Source organism: Clarias gariepinus, chromosome 11 (assembly GCF_024256425.1).
Source record: "Clarias gariepinus isolate MV-2021 ecotype Netherlands chromosome 11, CGAR_prim_01v2, whole genome shotgun sequence".
In the NCBI taxonomy this organism is placed as follows: Eukaryota; Metazoa; Chordata; class Actinopteri; order Siluriformes; family Clariidae; genus Clarias; species Clarias gariepinus.
This window is the reverse complement of record NC_071110.1, coordinates 10,785,803-10,807,002: the sequence shown is the minus strand read 5'-3', so window position 1 is coordinate 10,807,002 and position 21,200 is coordinate 10,785,803. Positions and strand designations below refer to the sequence as shown.

Here is a 21,200-nt window from a genome sequence, read left to right as displayed (position 1 = left end):
TGCATGCTTAAAAACAAATCAACTATTTGAGCACAAAATATATATTTCAAGTAGCATAAAAGACAAAAATTTCAAAATATGTGGAAAAAGTGAACATTTATTTTGTTCACAAATTATCTTTTGTTATTATCAAATTGTAGAACATGCATTCATCTGACTCAACTAACCTCCATCAAAGAAGAAAAAAAACTCAAAATACATGCCTGTGCTTTTGCTACTTAAGTGCAGGCCCTTCTAACATTACTAACTTAAATATTTGATTATTCACAAATTAAAATAACGTGCAGAAAACTGCACGATTTTAAAGTCCATTTTCGCTTCTTAAGCCCACTGCTCTGCTTCAATGAAGTTGCATATGGTAGTCCATAACTGTCTCCTGACGCAGGGAAAAAGGATGAGCTAGCGCTCATACATCTCTTTCAGGATTTTAATGCTTTCAGTGTAGCGCAGTTGGTTCTTATTAGAAGACTCTTTCCACCTAAATGGAAACATACATTAATGCTTATATTAAAATAATATCATGGTTATTGAAGTTAGCATGAAAGTATAAAATACCAGCTACTTGTTAAGGTGTTAAAGGTTTAAGACTCTTACTTCTGTCTAATTTTCTTCCAGCGTTTCATGTGATTAAACATAAGAGTAGGGGCTCCTGATGCAGCATCTGTGGACTGAAGAAAAATCTTATTATGTAAGGAATAAACAATGGAGCATATAAGGGGGGGTGGGGGGGATTACAATAAAACAATAAAGGGATGATGTAATGCACTCCAACAAGAAGCAGAGGGCTGTTACCACTAAACTTAATATTTCTTTTTATACAACTAATATAACTTATATAAAATTTGGTTCTGACTGAGTATCCTGAGTGGACGAGAGGCATTTCACAAATGGTGATAACAGAACATAACTGCACTGGGGTGTTTAACTATACAGTATACATCACTTTGCATCACAGATGTTCTAATACTTGTTAAGTAGACGAACTATTGGTCACCAGCATGGGTCAAAGTATGTTAGTTCAGTCTGCAGTACTGGAAAGAGGGAATATTAACTGCCTGCCAAAACCCACAATCAAAACCAGACGCAAAAAAACTTTCTGAAAAAAACAAACAAACCGACATCTGATAGAGTTTTATCTTAAAAACACTTGGTCTCCGTAATTGCTTTTAAGTTGTTCTGAATTAGTGTTTTTCACGGCTAACACGCGCTACAAAGGTAACTGGCTAACACAATCCTGTATTCCATAATGCCTTATTAACCCCTGATCAAGGGGACTACTTGGTGTCTGGAACAAGGTATTGTACTCCCTACAGCACAGGATTTAAAAAATTTGGCTATTTAGGATTTATCCCTTTATTACACTCAGTCAGTCATTAAATGTCGGTTGCCGGCTCCGCCAGTCACAGGTAATTTGAACTGCCAGTCTCGGAAAGATGCAGTATGAAATAAATTTATTTAACTAGTAAATAACTAGTTAAATAAATGAACTCAATATGTTAATAACAAAAGACCTTTGTAGACTTATTGTATAAAAGCAATATCATGCTCAAAATTTGTCTTTAGACAAAAAAAAAATAAGTTAGTTATAGCGAGAAAATCATTGTACCACTTTCTGTTTACAGAAACTTATCTAAGTATCTGTAAATTAATTACTATTGAAAACTAACCGTATTAGAAGCAAATTTGTTCACCTGATCCCATACATCATGTACTGTATTTCATAAATTTGCAGTGAGAAAAAATACATTAACATTTAATCTCACTCCCAAAGCATCAATACCGCTTTATCCTGGTGACAAGTAAACAACTGGTGTGAAATGTGGGCGTCAAATAATGTTAAATAGAACATTTGCCAACAATGGCCACCCTCTCGACCTCACCTGGCTAATGGTGGGTTTCTCTGTGGTTGGAATCCTTAAGTTGACTGGATCACCAGACTCATTAACAGGACAAGATCCAGGGGTTGGAAGGCGGTAAACATTTTGAACTTTGCCATTTAGCATGTCCGACACCTGAAAGAGACAGTGGAAACAATCCATTCTGCATTCACTATGAAACATGAATAAATACATACACACTCAACACTATCACAGGATTTTATTTATGGCCATTATTCTGTAAAGTGGCTGCAAATTTTAGCTGATAAATAATCTTTATTTTTTTATTTATATAGCCATTTCTGACACTATGTTGCTGTGGTGTTGTGGGAGTCATCAAATGAAAATCAGTTGTGCCATGCACAACTCTGGCAATTTATGGGTGATACAGTAGGCATTCGAAAACTTGTGGCCACTAGTAAATCACCCTTTTTCTGAAACTTTGTGCATTTTCTTTTGTTTTGTTACCCTTACACATACATTTACAAATAATAATAATAATAATGATAATAATAATAATAAATACATAAATAAATGAATTAGGCCGATTGTTAATCCCACAGAGCAGATGGTAACTGTGTGATGATGATCTGACCTCCTCCTCTGCCATACTGTGAGGTGGAGTAGACATTGGTCTCTCTCGTACAGTGGGGTTGTTCCTCATCCACGATCTGCAGATGGGGTAGAGTGGAGTGTTGCTATTGAACTGTGCCAAGTCCACACTGCGATCAAACAACTTGATAATGTACGAGTCTATAAAAAAATAATAACAATAATAGACACACAGGTCATGCTAAATAATAGTTTTAGACTTATGCTAAATAATATTTTTAGTTTTAAACTCCAGAGTTATTGAGGGGAGAGAGGAAAAACTTAAATTTATATGATGTTACAATACTACAAAAAATGTTTACAGTAGAGGAAATTTAAATTGGTTAATATTAGAACCGGTTAAACTACCGTGACATTACAAACTCACTTTCTGTGGGAATTAACAGATGTTTTAAACAAAAAGCTTTTTTAACTATGAATTGTACTTTGTTTGTGTTGGTTAGTCTCAGACAAGCCATCCTCCATCTCTTTGCGCTTCTTTCTCCGGTGTTGTGCAAAGCGTGAAGATGGCCTGTGGTGCAAAAAAAAATGTTTTCTTATAAAACACACCTATTATAAATCTTTAGTCCTCAATAAAACACTTAATAATGTATAATGTAGAATTCTTAACATGGAGCAATCATTGTCTATAACCCCTTATTGCCATTTACCATATACAGTAGCAAAAAAAGAATCCACAGTTTTCCAAAAAAACTTAATGTTGATTCTAAAACATTTTTACTAAACATGAGAATCCGTGCAAGCTAAAAATGCTAAAGAACACAATTACATAATTTTAACAGGTGACTGAGAAAATGTCAAAAATTATATGGTGACTTGAACTGTTTGCGGAAAGAAAGGTTTTCTTACCTTTTTCCAAGAGAGGATGGGGATAAGTCCCTATAAAAAGCCAGAAATAGCACTCAAACTCTGCTCATATGAGATAAAAAACTGAATTTTGTATATTATTTATATACCATTTAATTTTAAATAGCTATATACACAAAGTTATTATACAGATATGCAGTATAAATTTTTTTTTTTAAAAGACCTTTTATCAAGACTGAAAAGTTATATAAGGTTCCACAAGGGGGTCCTATTAGCACACAATAACCCACTTTGCAAGGCATTTATGAAAAGTAGCACTTGTACAGCAAGAAAACTGTATGGACAGAACTCTACAGAGCAGCTCTACTTCAGCGATTTACGTTTTGATGCAATGCTGTTGATGCATATAGAAATGCTCCATTTATCACAAGAAATAAAATCATACAACAACTGTAGCAGCATATTTGAAAAAAAAAAACCCGTCTACTAGGCTAGTCATTACAGTTTTGTTATCTATAACCAAATTCATATAAGTTGTGGTTCTGGGAAAGATGATGATGATGATGATGATAATAATATTAATAATGATGATAATAATAATAAACCAGTGCAAGGAAGCAACATGTGATGGGCTGAAGTGAGGCAAGTATATTAGAACATGCATATTTTATGGTGCCTTATGTTCTTATATTATTCATTAATTCATTTTATTACAATAATTGTAAACCATTCCTTTTTTTTTGTCACAAAAGACTAATTTTTAAGCCCCATGAAAAACACATTTACTGTAATGTTGACTAACGTAAAAAGTAAAATATAAAAACATTAAAAAAGTAAATGAATTATTCACTTCAAAACAGTTTCATATGATTCAAGGATTATTTCAGACACTCGGGTCATTTTAAAAGTTTCTTAGCTTAAAGCATTAAAAACTAGGCTTGTGGTTCAAACTAGAGGACATTTTATAAAGTCATTCTGGGCTTTTGGTAGATCTAGAAGATAAAGTTTATTTTCAGCGCGTAGTGTTAAGAGATATGACAAGCGGACTGCAAAGTATAACATCTGAACCCGTGTCCTTCCTCTTTCACAGTTAACATGAATGAACGATGTGTTAAATATTCAGCATCAAAAAGTTTGAATAAATCTCCTGATTGTGTAGTCTATGTTAAAGAAGTAACAGAAGGACATACTTGCCCATGGAGTCTGCAACCATTTTTCCTGAATCGTCCTCATTCTGATCTCTTTACAGGAAGGAAAGGAGAACACAGATGATTAGAGAGCTGGTACAATGGTCAATCAAATTCAATCAATGGGAAAACACATTTCCTGAGAAACATGGTCTGCAGTAATAAGTCAAAATATTCATACAAAAAAATAATTTACCAGCATTTATGAATATACACAGCTAACGCATTATTTCTACATTTGTGCTCTTCAGGAATTTACTATTTGGCTAAGCATATCACAGAAGTCAACAACATGATACATAGTGTGTATGTATGAGTGGTAAAGCTTAGAATCATAAAAAGAAAAGAATACCATCATGAACTCTACAAAAGAATCAGATACAGTATCTTCAGGTATGTTAAATAAAACTAATTTTGACTGAATAAAGTCTATGTTGTTAATTAGGATTTCATTTAAGTCAAGATGGATTACCTTTTATCCTCTTTCACCCCGTTTGTGCTGTTATAAAATTGTCACAGAAAATATCCATGCTTGCTTGTTTTCCCCAACACCAAATAAATCCGATTACCAAATGAGTCTCGGTCAGCAGGTAGCCTTCTGAAAATCTCTAAATAATTAATGCTGTAGCTGCTACAGAGTGATTTCTTTCTAGCCATGGTGCACAGTTTCCCTGAAACTGACCTCTCACTGTCACTTTTCTCCACCAGACCTTGCAGCACTGCATCCAGGCGATTTCGGGCAACAGTACCGTCCGTATCTACAACAGAAAACCATTTACACCAGACGTGTTAATGTGTCAGTAAGGACAAATGAAAGCATACATTAGGAGTCTTACATAGAATATACATTCACCGGCCATTTTATTAGGTGTTTGACTGTTTTTTAATGCAAATATCTAATCAGCCAATTATATGGCAACAACTCATTGCATTTAGGCATGTAGACATGGTCAAGGCATGTAGACATGGTCAAGACACTCGCCTAAAGTTCGAACCGAGCATCAGAATGGTAAAGAAAGGTGATTTAAGTCACTTCGAGCGTGGCATGGCTGATGGTGCCACATGGGCTGATCTGAGTATTTCTGAAACTGATGATATACTGGGATTTACATACACAAACATCTTTAGAGTTTACAAAGAATAGCAACGGAGGGTTCAAAGGAGGTGAAGGCAACGGACAGTGTTCAAAGGAGGTGAAGAGGCGGGTACAGGCAGGTTGGAATGGGTGGAGAAAAGTGTCAGGTGTGTTGTGTGATAGAGTATCAGCAAGAATGAAAGTAAAGGTGTACAGGATAGTGGTGAGACCAGCAATGCTCTACTGCTTGGAGACAGTGGCACTGAAGAAAGGCAGGAGGCAGAGCTAGAGGTAGCAGAGCTGAAGATGTTAAGGTTCTCTTTGGGAGTGACAAGGATGGATAGGATCAAGAATGAGTTCATCAGAGGTTATATGTTTTGGAGATAAAGTCAGAGAAGCCAGACTAAGGTGGTTTGGACATGTTCAGAGAAGAGATTGTGAATATATCGGTAGAAGGATGCTGAGGTTGAAACTGCCAGGCAGGAGATCTAGAGGAAAACCAAAGAGGAGATTCATGGATGCAGTGAGAGAGGACATGAAGTTAGTTGGTGTAAGAGAAGAGGATGCAAAGGATAGGGTTAGATGGAGGCAGATGATTCGCAGTGGCGACCCCTGAAAGGGAACAGCCAAAAGACAAAGAAGAAAAGAATAGTCTGAAAACGAAAAAATATCTAGTGGGTTCTCTAGGGAAATTTGTCTTGTTGATGCCAGAGGTCTGACAGAAACTGCCAGACTGGTTTAAGCTGGTAGAAAGGCAACAGTAACTCAAATAAGGTCTCATTACTACTGCGGTTTGTCGAAGAGCATCTCTAAAGGCACAACATGTCAAACCTTGAAGCAGATGAGGAACAGCAGCAAAAGACCATCCCAGGTGCCATTCCTGTCAGCTAAGAACAGGAAACTGAGGTTACACATCACATGGACTCACTATGGCTGGTCTAAAGAGTCTTGCTTTATTCTGCGACATTCAGATGGAAGGGTCAGAATTTGCCATAAATACCATTAAAGCATGGCTCCACCCTGCCTTGTATCAATGGTTTAGACGTGTGGAAGTAATATAATTGTGTGGAGGAGGATTTTTGCCCCTTAGCACCAATTAACCACTGTTTACATGACACAGCCTGTATTGAGTTTTTTTGGTGACCATGTCCACCTCTTTATGACCACAAAATAAGTCGCCATATCACAGAAATAATTTTAAACTGGTTTATTAAACATGACAATGACATCACTGTATTCAGGTGGCCTCCAAAGTCACCAGATCTTAATCCAATAGAATATAGATCACTTTTGGGATGGGATGGAATGAAGGATTCGTATCATGGATATGCAGCTAAAAAATCTGCAGGAACTGCGTTATGCGTTAATGCTTCCAGCACCTTGTTGAATCTATGCAACAAATAATTAAGGCAGTTCTGAAGGCAAAATCCAACCGATTTTGGTCGATCCAAACCAGGTCTAGCAAGGTGTACCTAATAAAGTGACCAGTGAGTGTTTATTTAAATCATGAGAAAGTGACATGCAATCGTTATTTACCTGGCTTCTCCATTTTAACTTTCATGTGAAGCATTTTGACTGCAGACTTGTTCTTACTCACAAACACTTTGTATTTCTCTGGTACAATTCCATTAACCAATCCTGCCAAAAAAAACACACACAAAAAAAGTAAAAAAAAATAAATAATGCATGGATCAACTCTAGTGCTTAATTTAGAGGATTTACAGAGCGTATGTATAATCAGTATGTTTATAAGCTGTTATAAGTGCTTCACCTTTAACTACTTCACCTGTGGTTTTAATGTTATGGCTGATCAGTGTGTAGATTATATTGCAGGCGTTAAGAATGCAACTGATTAACAAACACTATATGACGCATCCGTGTATAAACCAAGTAAAGCTTGCTAGTTAAATAACAGCGTTTAATCTCGTTAGTGCTTAGTTAGCTGGAATTGTAAGTCTATGCAATGTATTTGGCATTTGTACATTACAAATAGAAAGCTAATTGGCTGCTTAAACTGTCCTGTTTGTGATATATTAAGCGTAAAGGATTTTTAATCGTTTGAAACGCCTATCCGAATGAGGACTGGAAACAGCTGACTCATTCATACATACATATTCAAACTGCTAGCTAGAGGCTAACCTAATCAACTGATGTTAGCTAGCCAGCTAGCTAACTACGTTAAAATACCGTCATACCTACATATTAACCCAATTTTAATCGAATGCTTTAGTAATTTAAACTTTACATAATGTGTATTATCGAATAATAAATGTTTAAACTACTTACATTATCTACCTAAATCACATAAATCCACAGACTTTAGCATTTAGCTTTGTGTGGCTATAATCTATTTTCAGTATAGTTGACTTTCCTCTTCCGCGCGCAAGTGAATCGCTCTTTCCTCATTGGTCAGTGCTGTTAACTGTTCCTCAATCTTATTGGGTCAGAAATCTGCCCGTCATCCTGTACAACAACTGATTGGTTGCTAGAGGGCCACTTACATTGTGTAAACAGATTTCAAGTTAAAGGAAAAGGTTAGCGAGATTTTATTTAACTTTTCTTGAAACATCTGTAAACCTAGAGCCTGTACAATCTGTAATATAAATAAAATGTACTTATAGTTTAATTTATACATTGTAGATTTGCCTGTTTATCGTTTTTGACTCCCTGGCGACACACTGGGTGCTTGTATACAAAGCTTAGTGGTGTGTAATGTTAACTAGAAGACTGTGTTTAGCTTCAGCTGAAGCAGGTGGTTTGTATTTAGCTGAAATTCATGAGAATAAAATGATTAAACATCTGTATTAAGTTTCAATGTGATTAAATAATAGTTAAGAGTAAAAGTGATTTATTTCAACATGGTAACTCTTCGATACAAATGCTTTTGCAGATACAGAAGGCCTTAGAATATAACTCATGTTCAATTTCTAACCCTGCATCATGAAATCAAGGTGAGAAACAAATATATAATAAATAAATATCCATTTGTGGCTTGAGAATGAATTCCAAGACTATTAAAATATACTGATCAATAACTTTAATTCTTGTTCTAGTGAGGCTGTTTTCACCAAAAAGAATCCCTTTCCTCCAGAACCACGCCGAACTAAAAGCCATTACAGTCCATCTAGAGCGAAGAAGATCCCCAAACAACAGAAAAAGCTGGTAAGAGAACTCATTTGGGGAAAAAGAAAGACCAGTCAGAAATTATTTGCAGCCAAACAATCAAAGTAATAATTCAATATGTTCCAGGCGCTGAGCCCTGTCCGGTTTACACCGTCAGCCAGTCCTGCAGAGTCTCCTCCTCCTCACGGTGTGTCTCTCATACCAGACGACCAGAACTTACTTGAAGGCTCGCACCGTGTCCTTCTCTGTCCTCCTCAATCTGTGACAGGGCAACAGAACTACTCAGAGTCCTGGCCCTCTACGGATCAGAGTTCTTCTCCTTCCAGCACTGATGTTCAACATCCACGGCACACAGAGACCAGTGAAACACAGGAGCCTTCTGTGCTGGCAAAGTATGAGATATGACATAAGGAAGCATCACAGCTGTGCTTTATTGCCTAACACAGCATGACCTCCAATGTGATATTGCTTTTAAACAACTGTTATACAAATGGCACTTATTATCGACAGATTATGATTTGTTTCTTTATTTTAACAAGTTATTTTGCTTTTCCAACACATATCCTTCCGCTGATAGAACTGACTAACCAGAATTACTATTTATTGTAATTGGATGAATTGGTAAAAATAAGGTGTATTACAAAAATATGAATAATGCATTGGTGCCAACTTTGGTCATAGTTTGAGATGTTTAAATTCTAAAAAAGTATATATTTTATAGTATAGTATTTTTCATTCTACATGACAATGGTTTTCTAAATTAAAAATATTGTATTTATATCGCAAAGGCACATATAATTTATGTGTATTATAATAGCAAAGGCGCATAATGCCATATTTAACATTTATTAATGTTAGATTAAAGCTCTTTAAAGGAGGACTAAATTATTTTTGAGGAGACTTTATTTTATTATAAATTGTTTTAAATCTCTCCTAGGTACATTGAGCGCTTCCGTTATGGAAGGCCTCAAAGCCGTGGAGAAAGGCAGAAGTTGGCAGCTGATGGTGCAGACAGTCAGCCATTTTGGTGGATGTCCTCAAATCCTTCACAGCCATCTAGCTCAACTCCAAACCAGACATCTAAACAATGCTTTGGAGGTGTGTTACAAAAAAAAAGCAATGTTTAATTCCTCCCCCCAAAATACTCAAATTTCTTCACAGATTTTAGACGTTTTGTTGTTTTCACATTTTAATCTTGCAAATTTATGCCTCTTCACCTATAACACTTACCTTATATTATACTCTCTAATCCCTGTATGCAAAATTCCTTTGTTTATACATAAAGTATACAAAAAATGTAAAAGGAACCACAATAAAGATAAACTAATATGTCCATTTATAAGCAAAGTAGTTGAAAGATATTTTATTTTTCAGGTATTTCTGTACTCTGAAGTAAAATTAAATATTGATAAAGAGAGATAAAAACTGATGCAAAGAAGCCAAAAACTGTTCAATATGTATCTGAACATGTTTGCTAAGTTTCTTTACTGTTTTTACAGGATCATTAGAGTGTAGAAATAATGGCACGGGTAGTGCACAAGACCTGCTCAGACATCAAGCAGACACTTCACTTTCTCCCACCAGAGGCCTGCTTGACCTGAGTGCGCTTGTAAGATCTTTACAAAATCTTTCAAATGTATTAATGGTTGTGAAGTAATAATAATAGTAATGTACATTAACACATATACACTCACTTAATCATCGTCTATACCGCTTTATCCTGTATACTGGGTCATGGGAGGCCTGGAGCCTATCCCAGGATACTTGGAGCATTAGGGGGGTACACTCTGGACAGGGTGCCAATCCATCACAGGGCACACACTCATTTACACACTATGGGCAATTTGGGAATACCAGTAAGCCTAATCTGCATATCTTTGGACTGTGGGAGGAAACCAGGGTAGCTGGAGGAAACCCACCAAGCACAAGGAGAACATGCAAACTCCATGCACACATGCGGGAGGCGGGAATTGAACCTGGCCTGAAATCAATTCCGGACCCTGGAAGTGCAAGGTGATAGTACTAGCCACTAAAGCACTGTGCCGTCTACTTAAATACAATGAGTATTTAATTACTGTAAGTTATTTAAAATAAAGCATAGGCAGCATGATGGTGTAGTGGTTAGCACTGGGGCCTCGCACTTCCAGGGTCGTGGGATTTGCATGTTTCTCCCCCTGCTTGGTAGGTGCAATTCCCATAATTACCCATGTTATGTGTTGGGTAGGGAAAATTTAAGTCATTTTACCGACTAGGAGCTTTGAGTCTCGTTTAGCAAAATGAACAAATCTTTTTGTGTCATTTCATTCATTTTAGCAAAATGTAATTAAAAACAGATGAACTAATTCCTGTACTGAACCTATGATATTCCACATAGGCAAGTGAACGAATCATTCCCAGAGACGACTCGTTCGTAAGTTCGTAAAACTTGGGATTTGTTCAAGAATGACCCATCACTATTGCGCGCGCACCCTGTAATGGATTGGGACACTGCCCGCCTCGTGCCCTAAACCTCTTGGGATAGGCTCTGGGTTTCCTGTGACCCTGTACAGTATAAAGCAAGTTCTCTTTGGGATTAATAAAGTTCTTTAAATATGAATCTTTAAATCTAAATAAGCGGTATAGAAGATGAATAAATAAAAAAAAAAGCAATGTTTTAAAACTTGTTACTTTTTTTGCTTAAATGTCATAAACTGAATTAGAATAAATAAATGTAATGTCTGAACTACACTGTGGATTTGTGTCCTTTACACAGTATGTTTATTATTTAAGTTTACATATTAAGGAAGCATATTTCTGATTTGGTTTTGTTTGGTTTGTTTTTTTTCAACGGTGAGTCAAATGTCATCCGGACTTGGGTTATATTTAAACCTATTTATAACCGAGACACTGCAAGTGTGAACGTGTCAGTTTAATTTTAACTGTGTTGCAAGCAAAAATGGATTCCCCACTTTTGATTTGCACAAAATTATGTATTTGTTTGAGTCAATGTTTTTTCTCTCTCCTGTGCTGCGGAATTGTGGGTAATCGTCTCCCCTGCTGGGTCTTAGTGCGCATCTCTTACTGGTATAATCAACATCCGTGCATGCATGTACTGTTTACTATAACACTGTGACCACGCGTGTGTGTATAAAACATATTTTATTTTGTGTTTGTATGCGTGTGTGTACAGCATGCGTGTATTGTTTATTATAACAAGTTTGTGTGTGCGCGTGTAAAGCAAAAGAAAGTTTCGTTAGAGAGAGGATAAAGATCCATTTTCTCTCTCTCTCTGTATCAGCCTGTTATGTATTTCTTTTTTGGGGCTATGGAACGAATAATTTCAGTTTCCATTATTTCTTTTGGGGAAATCCGCCCTAGTGTATGAGTGTTTTGAAATACAAACTTGCTTCCAAGGTTTCAAGGTTCCACTGTATATGGTATAAAATAAGACGTTGATAATATACACAGCTACATGCTTATAAAAAATGTTGCTGCAACAATTAAATTACACTACTAATTCCTTCTTATATTTTTTATAATATGCCTGCTAGGGTTTTAGTCAGCAATTCTGGCATTTCAGTAGCTGTGTCATATGACATCAGGGACATCTTTAGACATATATTTAAAGTCATTTTAATCTAGTATGTGACACTTCATTTGATTTTCCAGGATTTTCTTTATGTTTGATGAGACTGGTGACTAAATGTTGCCTCTTAGTGGTCCTGATGTGAAGCACATCTACCGTACATGTCCTTTGTTTGTAGGAACTAAAGCAGCTTGGCACGTACAGTGTTTAAAAATCACTTCTCTGTGGTTTCTCAGTCAAATGCCTTGGCATTAAAGGAAGAAGAGGTTCCTTACTCAGCTCACTGCACTTGTACCTCGTGCTGTCGTTGTTCAGTGTCACGTTGTATATTTATGAATTCTTCGTGGACAGTCGTGCAGCCGGTTATGTAATGTACTATTGCTGTTCTAGCACATTTGTTGTTTTATTTAAGATGATTAGGTTATTATTACATTAAAAACATTAAGATTGGAAATCAAATGTGTGCAGAGCAATCTGGTAACAGAAAGAGATATTTTTTAAGCCGAAATAGCAAAATAAAAAAATAATAAAATCTCTTTGATCTAAGTTTCTAAGCACTGCAGCAGAGTTTCAGTCTTCAGTTTTTCTCGCAGTCAGTTGCCGCTTATGCAGCAAACAGGCTGATTATTATTACCTTATTCAGGCAAAGTCCAGCCAAATATGCAGACAGAAGACTTGAAATAAATCATGTGTACGGCACGACTTGCTTTTTAAAGGCTTTTGGCAAAACTTGATTGTTGTGCTTGCTGTGTTCTAGGCCTTATCTGATTCCTCACACTGTGAGCAAGGAGAGCTAGAAATCCTTCAGCTGCAGGAGAGAGCCAGAAGACTTCTGCAGAGAAGGTACCATACGATACACAGTGTTTATTCTCTGAATCAATACACTAGCCATAGCTGTTGTAAATTAATTAAGTCATATAAATCATCGAACATGTCACTTTTTCCCGTAAAAAGTAAGGTTACATAGTGCAGAAAATTATATAAAGACCACTGTTGAGGTATTCACTCTTTTTAAATATTTTAAAATGTTTAAAAAATCTATGTTGATTAAAGAATAATTGTGATTGTTGCGTTTGTTTATTCCTCCCAGTGAGCACTCACTGAGCAGTGGATCCAGCTGCGTACCCATCAGTTCTGAAGGCCTGGGTTGCTCTGATTTCTCCTCTCCTGTTAGTGTCGATGAGCCGGTCCGAAAGCTCACAGTTTCCAGCTTGATAGATAACGCCACCTGTAAGTGCATGCAAGACTCATTATTCATGCAGTTTTTGATTCAAAGTGTTCACCGTGTGCTTTTTAGTGTTCATACTTCCGCCTTGGGTAAATCATCGTAATTTGTAAAGACAACACATGCTATTTGTCACTTTGTTAACTTTGTAAATATTATTAATACATGAATTCTTTTGGGTGAATAAAAAGACCATATAAATAAGTTGAACGTAGACCCGATGATGTTTAATGCAAGGATTTTTTTTAATCCAATTACGTTTTTTTTATATTTTTGTCAATTCAATATATATTTTTAGATTTCATTACTTGATGCAATGATTTCCATAATATTAATTCAAATGCACTTTTATCTTAGCTCACTTTACTATAGGTCCACTTCCAGCTGCCGCTGCTCCAGGCCCTGTAGGATCACGACCTCGGCAAGAGGATGACATTCTGTTCCAGTGGCGCCTGCGGAGAAAGATGGAGCAGGCCAGACAGTGGAGTCACACCTTGTCCAATAGTTCAGCACTTCAGCCTGCTCAGCCCTTACTGAGCAGGCTGCCATTGCAAGTAAATAAACAAAAATAATAATAATGCAGTTATGATACTATATTTGCTCTGTCATTGTTACAATAGCTGTTTTTTTATTTTTTCACAAAAGACACAGCCTGGACTTTCTTTTACACCGGCACCTGTGGAGGCAACAGGCAGCATGAGTACTCCTGGCTCCTGGCCTGTTCATGACCCAGTGACCAGCCAAATCCAACCTGCATCCAGTATCCATGCCATGACTGAGTCCATCACTCCGAGTCACTCGGTTTCAGTTAAACTGTGTGACAGAGAGAAGGGCACTAATCAGCCCCAGGCAGCCCATTCCTTCCCCCAGCTCTCTCTAAGAGCACAGGCTTGCTCTTCAGAGGGCTCACAAAATCTGTGCAGTAAGCAGCAGTATTCGTCTTCTCCATCTCCATCTCTTTCTCCACAACCTGCTCAGAGCTCAGAGGGAGATGGAGGGAGCATAAAATCCAACAGCAGAGTGGAGAGGGATAGGGGCAGGAAGAAATCCGTGCCATTTACCCAAAAGAAGAAAGCAGATAGGTACACATCCTTTACGCATTTACACAAGGAGTTAAGGGAGTAGAAAGTGTTTCCTTACCAACAATAGTACATGTTGAGTTTTTTTAACAGTATGTTATTTTATAGGTATTAAAAGCTATTGCATTACCCCTTGTGAGGGCCTTTGCAGCCCAAATAAATGAGGGGATGTAGAAAACCAAGCTTTCACCGAAATGATAGTTTTAATAAATCAAAACTTAATTTACATTAACTTAAAGAAAGCAATATTCAAATTTTAAATCAAATAAACTCCTCAAAAAGGTCAAAAGAATCGAAGTTAAATTCAAACTAATAAACTTAATCCAACAGACCCCAACATGAAGAACTTAAACCAATCTAAACATTTAAACATTTATAGGGATGGACAAGTCCATTTTTAAACACGTAGGGGAACCACAAGATCACAACAAAACTAACCAACATGGGGCAGTTAAATAACTAATAAAAATTAAACAGATATTGAAAAAACAGAACAATAATAACAAGAATTGGGCCAGGGGTAGCTCAGTGATCGGAAGATCCCGGTTCAAACCCCACAACCACCAAGTTGCCACTGTTGGGCCCTTAACCCTCAACTGCTCAGATGTGTAGAGATGTGTATGAGATAAAAATGTAAGTCGCTCTGGATAAGAGCGTCTGCTAAATGCCTAAATGTAAATGTAAGAAAGAATCAAAATCATACACATATTATACATACACACACACACACACACACACACACACACACACACACACAGTGGCAGACAACCAATTTTCTCCCACAGTTAGTCTTCATGTTACCCCTCAATGTGTGGCCGATGGCGGGCCATCACACCCCTGATATCTTGGAATGAGTGATATGGGCGATATAAACTGAAATCAATATCACAATTTATTTTACAATATGCCTCGATTATGATTACCAAATGATTTCCCCCACATAGTTGACTGACAAGGCTTGTACTATATATGCTCAACTATTAAAACTGGGATATTCTTTTGCAATGAAAAAATGTTCCTCCACGTTGCTTCCATATCACAAACTGGGCATGGTTGGCTCCACACATGCAATAGTATGTTTTAAGGGGACAGTGCATGAAAAGAAAGAAAGAAAGAAACCAGTTAGTATTTTAAGATATACAAAACACGAGACTGTAGCTTATGTGCAGCAGGTGTGCTGTCTACCAGATCTGGTTTTGCTGCACTGGCTAAAATTGGAAGTTTTGTTTTTTGCAGGCATGTGGAAGACAGAGATATGGTTAAGAGGAATCAACAGGCTGTCAAGGCCAGAGACAGGCACGCTAGGGGTCAAGAGAAGGTTCGCGCGAAAAACAAAGAGAATTCAGGAAGCAGAGAGAGACAGAGTTCAACGCAAGCTGTTTGTCCACGTGATTCACCAATACACAACACTCTCGGCCAGGTCAGTGCGGTCTCGTCATATCTGACCAAGGAAGGACAGATATAAGTAAATTTAGTCAATAGAATCTGGTAGACAATATGATAGACATACAGAGCATGTTCTCTCTGTATAAGCTTTTGTTTTCTTATACGATGCCAGACTTATGAGACACACTACATGTGGACACACTACACAATTAACTAGCAATTTTAATTGTATCATAGAGTAATGCTTTTTAATATTGCTTTTTTTATTATTTTGATTATTTTGAAGGTTATAGAGAATATTATTCTTGACGTTAACTGTAATTCCCTATGTATTTTTTTAATTATTATTTATTGTTTTATTATTACAAGGTTGTTTCTGAGGTGTTATTCCCCAGTGCTGATTCACCAGTCCAGCCCAGAACCCCACGCTCCTCCACCTCTCCCATATCCACACCTCCAGCACCTCCCCATTCCCCGACGCCTACCCCTCAAAGCTCATCCCAATCGAGTGAGGTCATAGGTCAGCTGATGCAGGAGGCACAAGGTGAGAATGCTGCCATCATGAAACTTTAGCCCCTCTTAGTTAATAATGTCACGTGTGTGTGTGTGTGTGTGTGTGTGTGTGTGTGTGGTCAACAATGAGCAACTTAACTGTTTTAGCCTCCACCTGTTACAGTGGACAGCACCGTTCTTTAAATAACTTGTACAATGCACATAGCTTTAACTATTATAGTGTTACTGCGGTAGGCATGCACATTACTCTAGTACATACTATATTTCATAGATCATAATATTAAAACATGATTACAATATTATTACCTCCTTGTAGAAAAGAAACACTCCAACATAGAAAGTTATTTGTCTAAAAAAATAATAAAAGGAAATAAAACGCGCATATCACAATCCAAAAACACAATAATATAGGAGGACAGGAATAAGACAAAAAGGAAGCTGGCATTCATTTATTCATTCTTAGTATTTGTTTATTCTGGCTAGAGGTACACCTTCAATGAAACACCATGCTATTCAAGCACATCATTTACACATTCACTCACACCAAGTGTGCAATTTAGAGTTAGTTAGTTTAGAGTATATCCACCTACTGCCATGTTACTGGGAGTCAGGAGGAAACCAAATAACACTAAAGAAACCTACACAAACACAGGGAAATATGTATAACTCTGTGCTGCCAAGTATAATTGTTTTTATTATAGGTAGAAAATTAAAGGAATAATATAATAAAGTTTTAGAACTCACATTTTATAACTATTGGCTTTTCAGGGGTCAGCTTTGTTTGATTCTCAAATCTATTTGTCAGGATCCTTTTTCGATAATTTATTGTATTTTAAATAGCAATCCGTTTCCATACTGCTTATCTTGTGCAGGGTTGTGGGGGCCTGGAGCCTATCCCAGGGGAACTTAGACAAGCTTGGGTACATCCTGAATGCTGCTGCATTTCTTAATAAAATTTATCAAATTTTACACATGCATCAAAAATGTATTTGACTAAATAGAAATAAAAAATCTATTTTCAGTTACATAGACACTACATTTTTGACTGCAGTTGTTATCTCCGTATGATCTCTATATTATCTATACAGACTCAGATGGGATGGAATTTGAAGACGATCCCTTACTTTTAGTTCTTCGGCAGCAGAGAAACTGGGTGAAAGAGCAACTCTGGTGAGAAAACAGTTTATACCGTGTTTGGTAATGAATACTTTTAGAAACCTTATGCTAGTGCTAAGCTTTTATGCCATCTAAAATGTTATTATATGGTTATGTAAATATTTTTTCTTACGCAGTGAGGTTGACATGCTGCTGGATAAATTCCATGAAGACTGATCTACAAATCTACAAAAACGATGCACTTGAACACACAATCATGTTTATTATTTCAATTCAATACACTGTCTTTTTATTTTGTTGTTTGCAAATAGATATAAATGTGTTTAAATATGTAAATAAACAATTTTGGAAAAAAAATATTTATTTCAAGAGTTCAAAATAACACAGCAGTTAAATTAGTGCATAGAATATCATGATTTTTACTCAACACTTACAAAAAAAAACAGTTATTAATGAATATGTACACTCATGAACTCAGCAATAACAGTTAGGTTACTTTTGAGACTCAGAAGTCCATCAGTATCTGATATGTGCACCTGTTATTAAACAGCAATCCTAGAATTTTTAGAACAATCTGGAAAATTCGAGATGGATTATGAAATAAGCTCAGATATCTTTGGTGCGCCTCGAAGCCTAACATTATTAAAATGCCTAACAAATAGGATTAATAATGTGTTGTTTGGCTTGGTATCAAACATGTTTGGAATTGGAATTTGGAAATATTAGCCGCTAGCTTGCATGCAAGAAGAAAATTGGTCTGTTTCTCCTGAAGCTCATCCTTTTGAGAGTAATAAAAATGCATCTTGGGGGAAAAAAATTACACGAATATTTGAAAGTCCATCTGTTAACGTGGAGGGTCTTTACACTCCTGATACCGAGTGTGTAGGTGACTCGGCATTTTCAACCTTCAGCAAGGGGGCAGAAATAACCAGCATTCCCTCTGGCGACACTGCACACTCCAGATTCATGGCGTCCACTTCGTTTGGGATGCGGTACCTTCGGTTAAACTCCCGGGTCACTAATCCAGAACCATCCTACAGGACATTTTCAACAAAGGCAACTTTTAGCACTTAGGAAATGCAGAGAAAATGTACACTAACTGTTGAGAAGAACACTCAAGTCAATCGGTTGGGAGGGTTTGACCTGACCTTTTTCTGTTCGTGTTTTCCCTCTACCACAACATAGTCGCCTTTGACTTTCACCATCAGCTCATCAGGATTGAAGTGTTTTACATCGAGTTGCACAGTAAATCCATTTTGATCACAAACAACCTGTATATAAGGGTGGATGAAATATCATACAATGAAAAATTGTCGATGCTTATACAATGGAAACCACGTGGGTTCATGAGTAAATTTATACACAATGGCAATGGCATTTTAGTTTTTGTTCTATATACAATTGAAACTTGTTTAAGACTTGATAAAATCTTATCAACTGTCACCTAAAAAAAAAAAGTGATTGTTGATGGTTGTTGTTTTTTGTTGTCGTTGTTTTATTGTTTTTAAAGATGTTTTATTGGAATACTAGCAACATCATGTAGATCTTACCATACAACTTCTATCAATTAGCCATAACATTAAAAGGACCTATGATTTGGGTTCCCCTTGTGCCTCTGGGGCAGCTTTGACCACTTGGACCGTGGCTTTGCAGGGCCAGTAAAAGGATGTTGGCAGCGGATTCTTTGGGTGCTGTGAGTTATGCAGTGGAGCTTCTATGGATGGACTTGGTTGCCCGGTGCACCCCATTGGCGCTTGATTGGTTTGGGATCTGGCGAGTTTGGAGGCCAGGTATGCAGTCTTGGGCTTTTTGCCCACTGGGCGGTATGTGCTGCAGGCTGTGGTGCACTGGATGTTCTTGTGCTTTTCTATTATGGTCAGCATTGATATTTTTACCGATTTGTGCTGCATTTACTTATCTGTGAGACCGGACCTAACAAGCTGGCTATTTTTCATGGTGGGCCTAGGGTACCCATGATCCTGTCACCAGTTTACTTGTACATAATAAAATCGGTGTTAATGTTATGTGGTTTTAATGTTATGGCTAATTGGTATTGTACCTTATATATACGGGATGTATATTTAATTGAATGTGTCAGATCTAAGGTGGCTGAATAGAACAGGACCTAACACCACACTTTGGGGTCAGGTGACATCAGTACTCTATCAGAATCAGGAGGACAACAATAGAACATTTCTTGAATATAAGGAAATGGTTTTACAGTTTAGATTTTCAGCACATATACATAGATGCCATGATGTCAATGATCATCAATTTATGCAGTTGCTCGAATTTGTAATTTTAAATATTTCTTGGCTATAGATTCAGACTTTTGGGCCACCCAAATATTATATCATTATTATTATTATTATTATTATTATTATTTGTTTGTTTCTTTATATTATCTTCCTGATTATGCAATTTTATTAGTAGATATTATATTTGGAAAACACTCCAGTACTCCACAATCTTTAATACATTCTAACAATGTGAAACAGCTTCAACAGTGTGAAACAGTGTGTTAAGCTTCATGGAATGAGAAGTTTCCCCACCTGTGCTGCTCCTGTGTGCTCTTTAACCGGGATCAGCAGCTCGCTCGGGGTCCATGCGCAAGATCCGAGTGTGTCCCCGAGCCGAGGCAGCATGGGGGGTAGAACCTTCTCCCAGATGATCCCGCTCAGAGGTGCGCTGGGATGCAGGTCGAAAGCCATCCTTTAACAATACAAGACAAATAGAAAAATCGCAAAAGGGAAATGTTTGCTCTGCACAGAGCTAGTTCATGAGAACACTGTGGTTATTGCGCACAAGATGAGGGAGTCCCCTCCTGATGGAAATAGCTCTCCACCCCTCACTGCTGCACAAATATGGAATCCAGAGACAGATTAACCCTTTCCTGGATAAATAATTTACGCACATATTTTTACCCAGAATTGTATTTTTATGTGTTGATCTGTCTGAATATCTAAATATATATACTGTATATATTAAGATCGATTTTTTTTTTATTTTAGGTCTAAAATTTAGAACAAAAAATTAGACTTTCACACATCAACATAAAAGTTTTTAGTTGAGTCTAGCCCCAAAAACTAATTCAATTGTATTTAGTTGTAGAAAGATTAAGAGTAAACATATACCAGAGACAGCAACAGATCTTACACTAATTTACAGTAATGCATTCAAGTGATTTGGAGTTAATTTACCCTTTTATTTCATAAAATAATAAGAAGAAAAAAATGACTATTATTTTTTTCCCATTCAAAATGCATGCACATTAGAATTTACCTGTGAAATATGGCTAGTCTCCTGTGATAATATTATCAGTCTTCTGGGGAAATGGAGAGACAGTGTTTATTCTCTCTCTCTTCTCCTGCCTGCAGCTCTCTCTTGTTGCGCTGTTGCACCCCTTTATGTAGCCCGTGATGAGTGCAGATTATGTAAGCAGATTGATTTGGAAACAGGTTTACGATGTTCCATGGCTTTATCTTGCATATTAATCATTTTCAATATATTTCTGTATATTGAAAGGGTATTTTTTTTCTTTTCGGATAGAAAATGTGCTTATGTTAATATCAAATACAATATACAAACAGTATGTAACTAAAATCCAGTGAGCACTAAGACTTCAGAAATGGATC

General features: G+C 36.8%; 3 protein-coding genes across 7 annotated transcripts; 1 reads left to right on the top strand and 2 right to left on the bottom strand.

Moving 5' to 3' along the window:
- Window positions 1–79: 79 nt before the first annotated feature.
- lin37 (lin-37 DREAM MuvB core complex component) lies at window positions 80–7,955 on the bottom strand. 4 transcript variants are annotated; one of them, XM_053506818.1, is made up of 10 exons: window positions 7,845–7,955; window positions 7,095–7,196; window positions 5,166–5,241; window positions 4,487–4,537; window positions 3,339–3,368; window positions 2,915–3,000; window positions 2,473–2,630; window positions 1,881–2,012; window positions 595–668; window positions 80–478 (listed from the first exon to the last, which is right to left on the bottom strand). In XM_053506818.1, exons 2-10 carry the CDS (start codon window positions 7,126–7,128, stop codon window positions 400–402), a joined length of 720 nt encoding a protein of 239 aa, XP_053362793.1. In that variant the 5' UTR covers window positions 7,129–7,196; window positions 7,845–7,955; the 3' UTR covers window positions 80–399. The 4 variants fall into 4 exon arrangements, with proteins under 4 accessions (XP_053362793.1, XP_053362794.1, XP_053362795.1 ...); XM_053506819.1 differs by lacking the exon at window positions 7,845–7,955 and adding an exon at window positions 7,330–7,771; XM_053506820.1 differs by lacking the exon at window positions 7,845–7,955 and adding an exon at window positions 7,345–7,771.
- A 114-nt stretch (window positions 7,956–8,069) lies between these two features.
- On the top strand, window positions 8,070–17,904 carry proser3 (proline and serine rich 3). Its single transcript, XM_053506707.1, has 14 exons — window positions 8,070–8,092; window positions 8,449–8,509; window positions 8,612–8,720; window positions 8,808–9,073; window positions 9,619–9,779; window positions 10,181–10,290; window positions 13,004–13,089; window positions 13,337–13,476; window positions 13,829–14,025; window positions 14,117–14,553; window positions 15,787–15,970; window positions 16,306–16,480; window positions 17,538–17,619; window positions 17,742–17,904. The coding sequence occupies exons 2-14, from the start codon at window positions 8,499–8,501 to the stop codon at window positions 17,779–17,781; spliced, it is 1,998 nt and encodes a 665-aa protein (XP_053362682.1). The 5' UTR covers window positions 8,070–8,092; window positions 8,449–8,498; the 3' UTR covers window positions 17,782–17,904.
- Window positions 17,905–17,975: 71 nt separating this feature from the next.
- On the bottom strand, window positions 17,976–20,962 carry hspb6 (heat shock protein, alpha-crystallin-related, b6). Of its 2 annotated transcripts, XM_053506708.1 has the most exons (4): window positions 20,848–20,962; window positions 20,118–20,277; window positions 18,714–18,836; window positions 17,979–18,599 (listed from the first exon to the last, which is right to left on the bottom strand). In XM_053506708.1, exons 2-4 carry the CDS (start codon window positions 20,274–20,276, stop codon window positions 18,426–18,428), a joined length of 456 nt encoding a protein of 151 aa, XP_053362683.1. In that variant the 5' UTR covers window position 20,277; window positions 20,848–20,962; the 3' UTR covers window positions 17,979–18,425. The 2 variants fall into 2 exon arrangements, with proteins under 2 accessions (XP_053362684.1, XP_053362683.1); XM_053506709.1 differs by lacking the exon at window positions 20,848–20,962 and having other exon boundaries at window positions 17,976–18,599; window positions 20,118–20,371.
- Window positions 20,963–21,200: the final 238 nt, after the last annotated feature.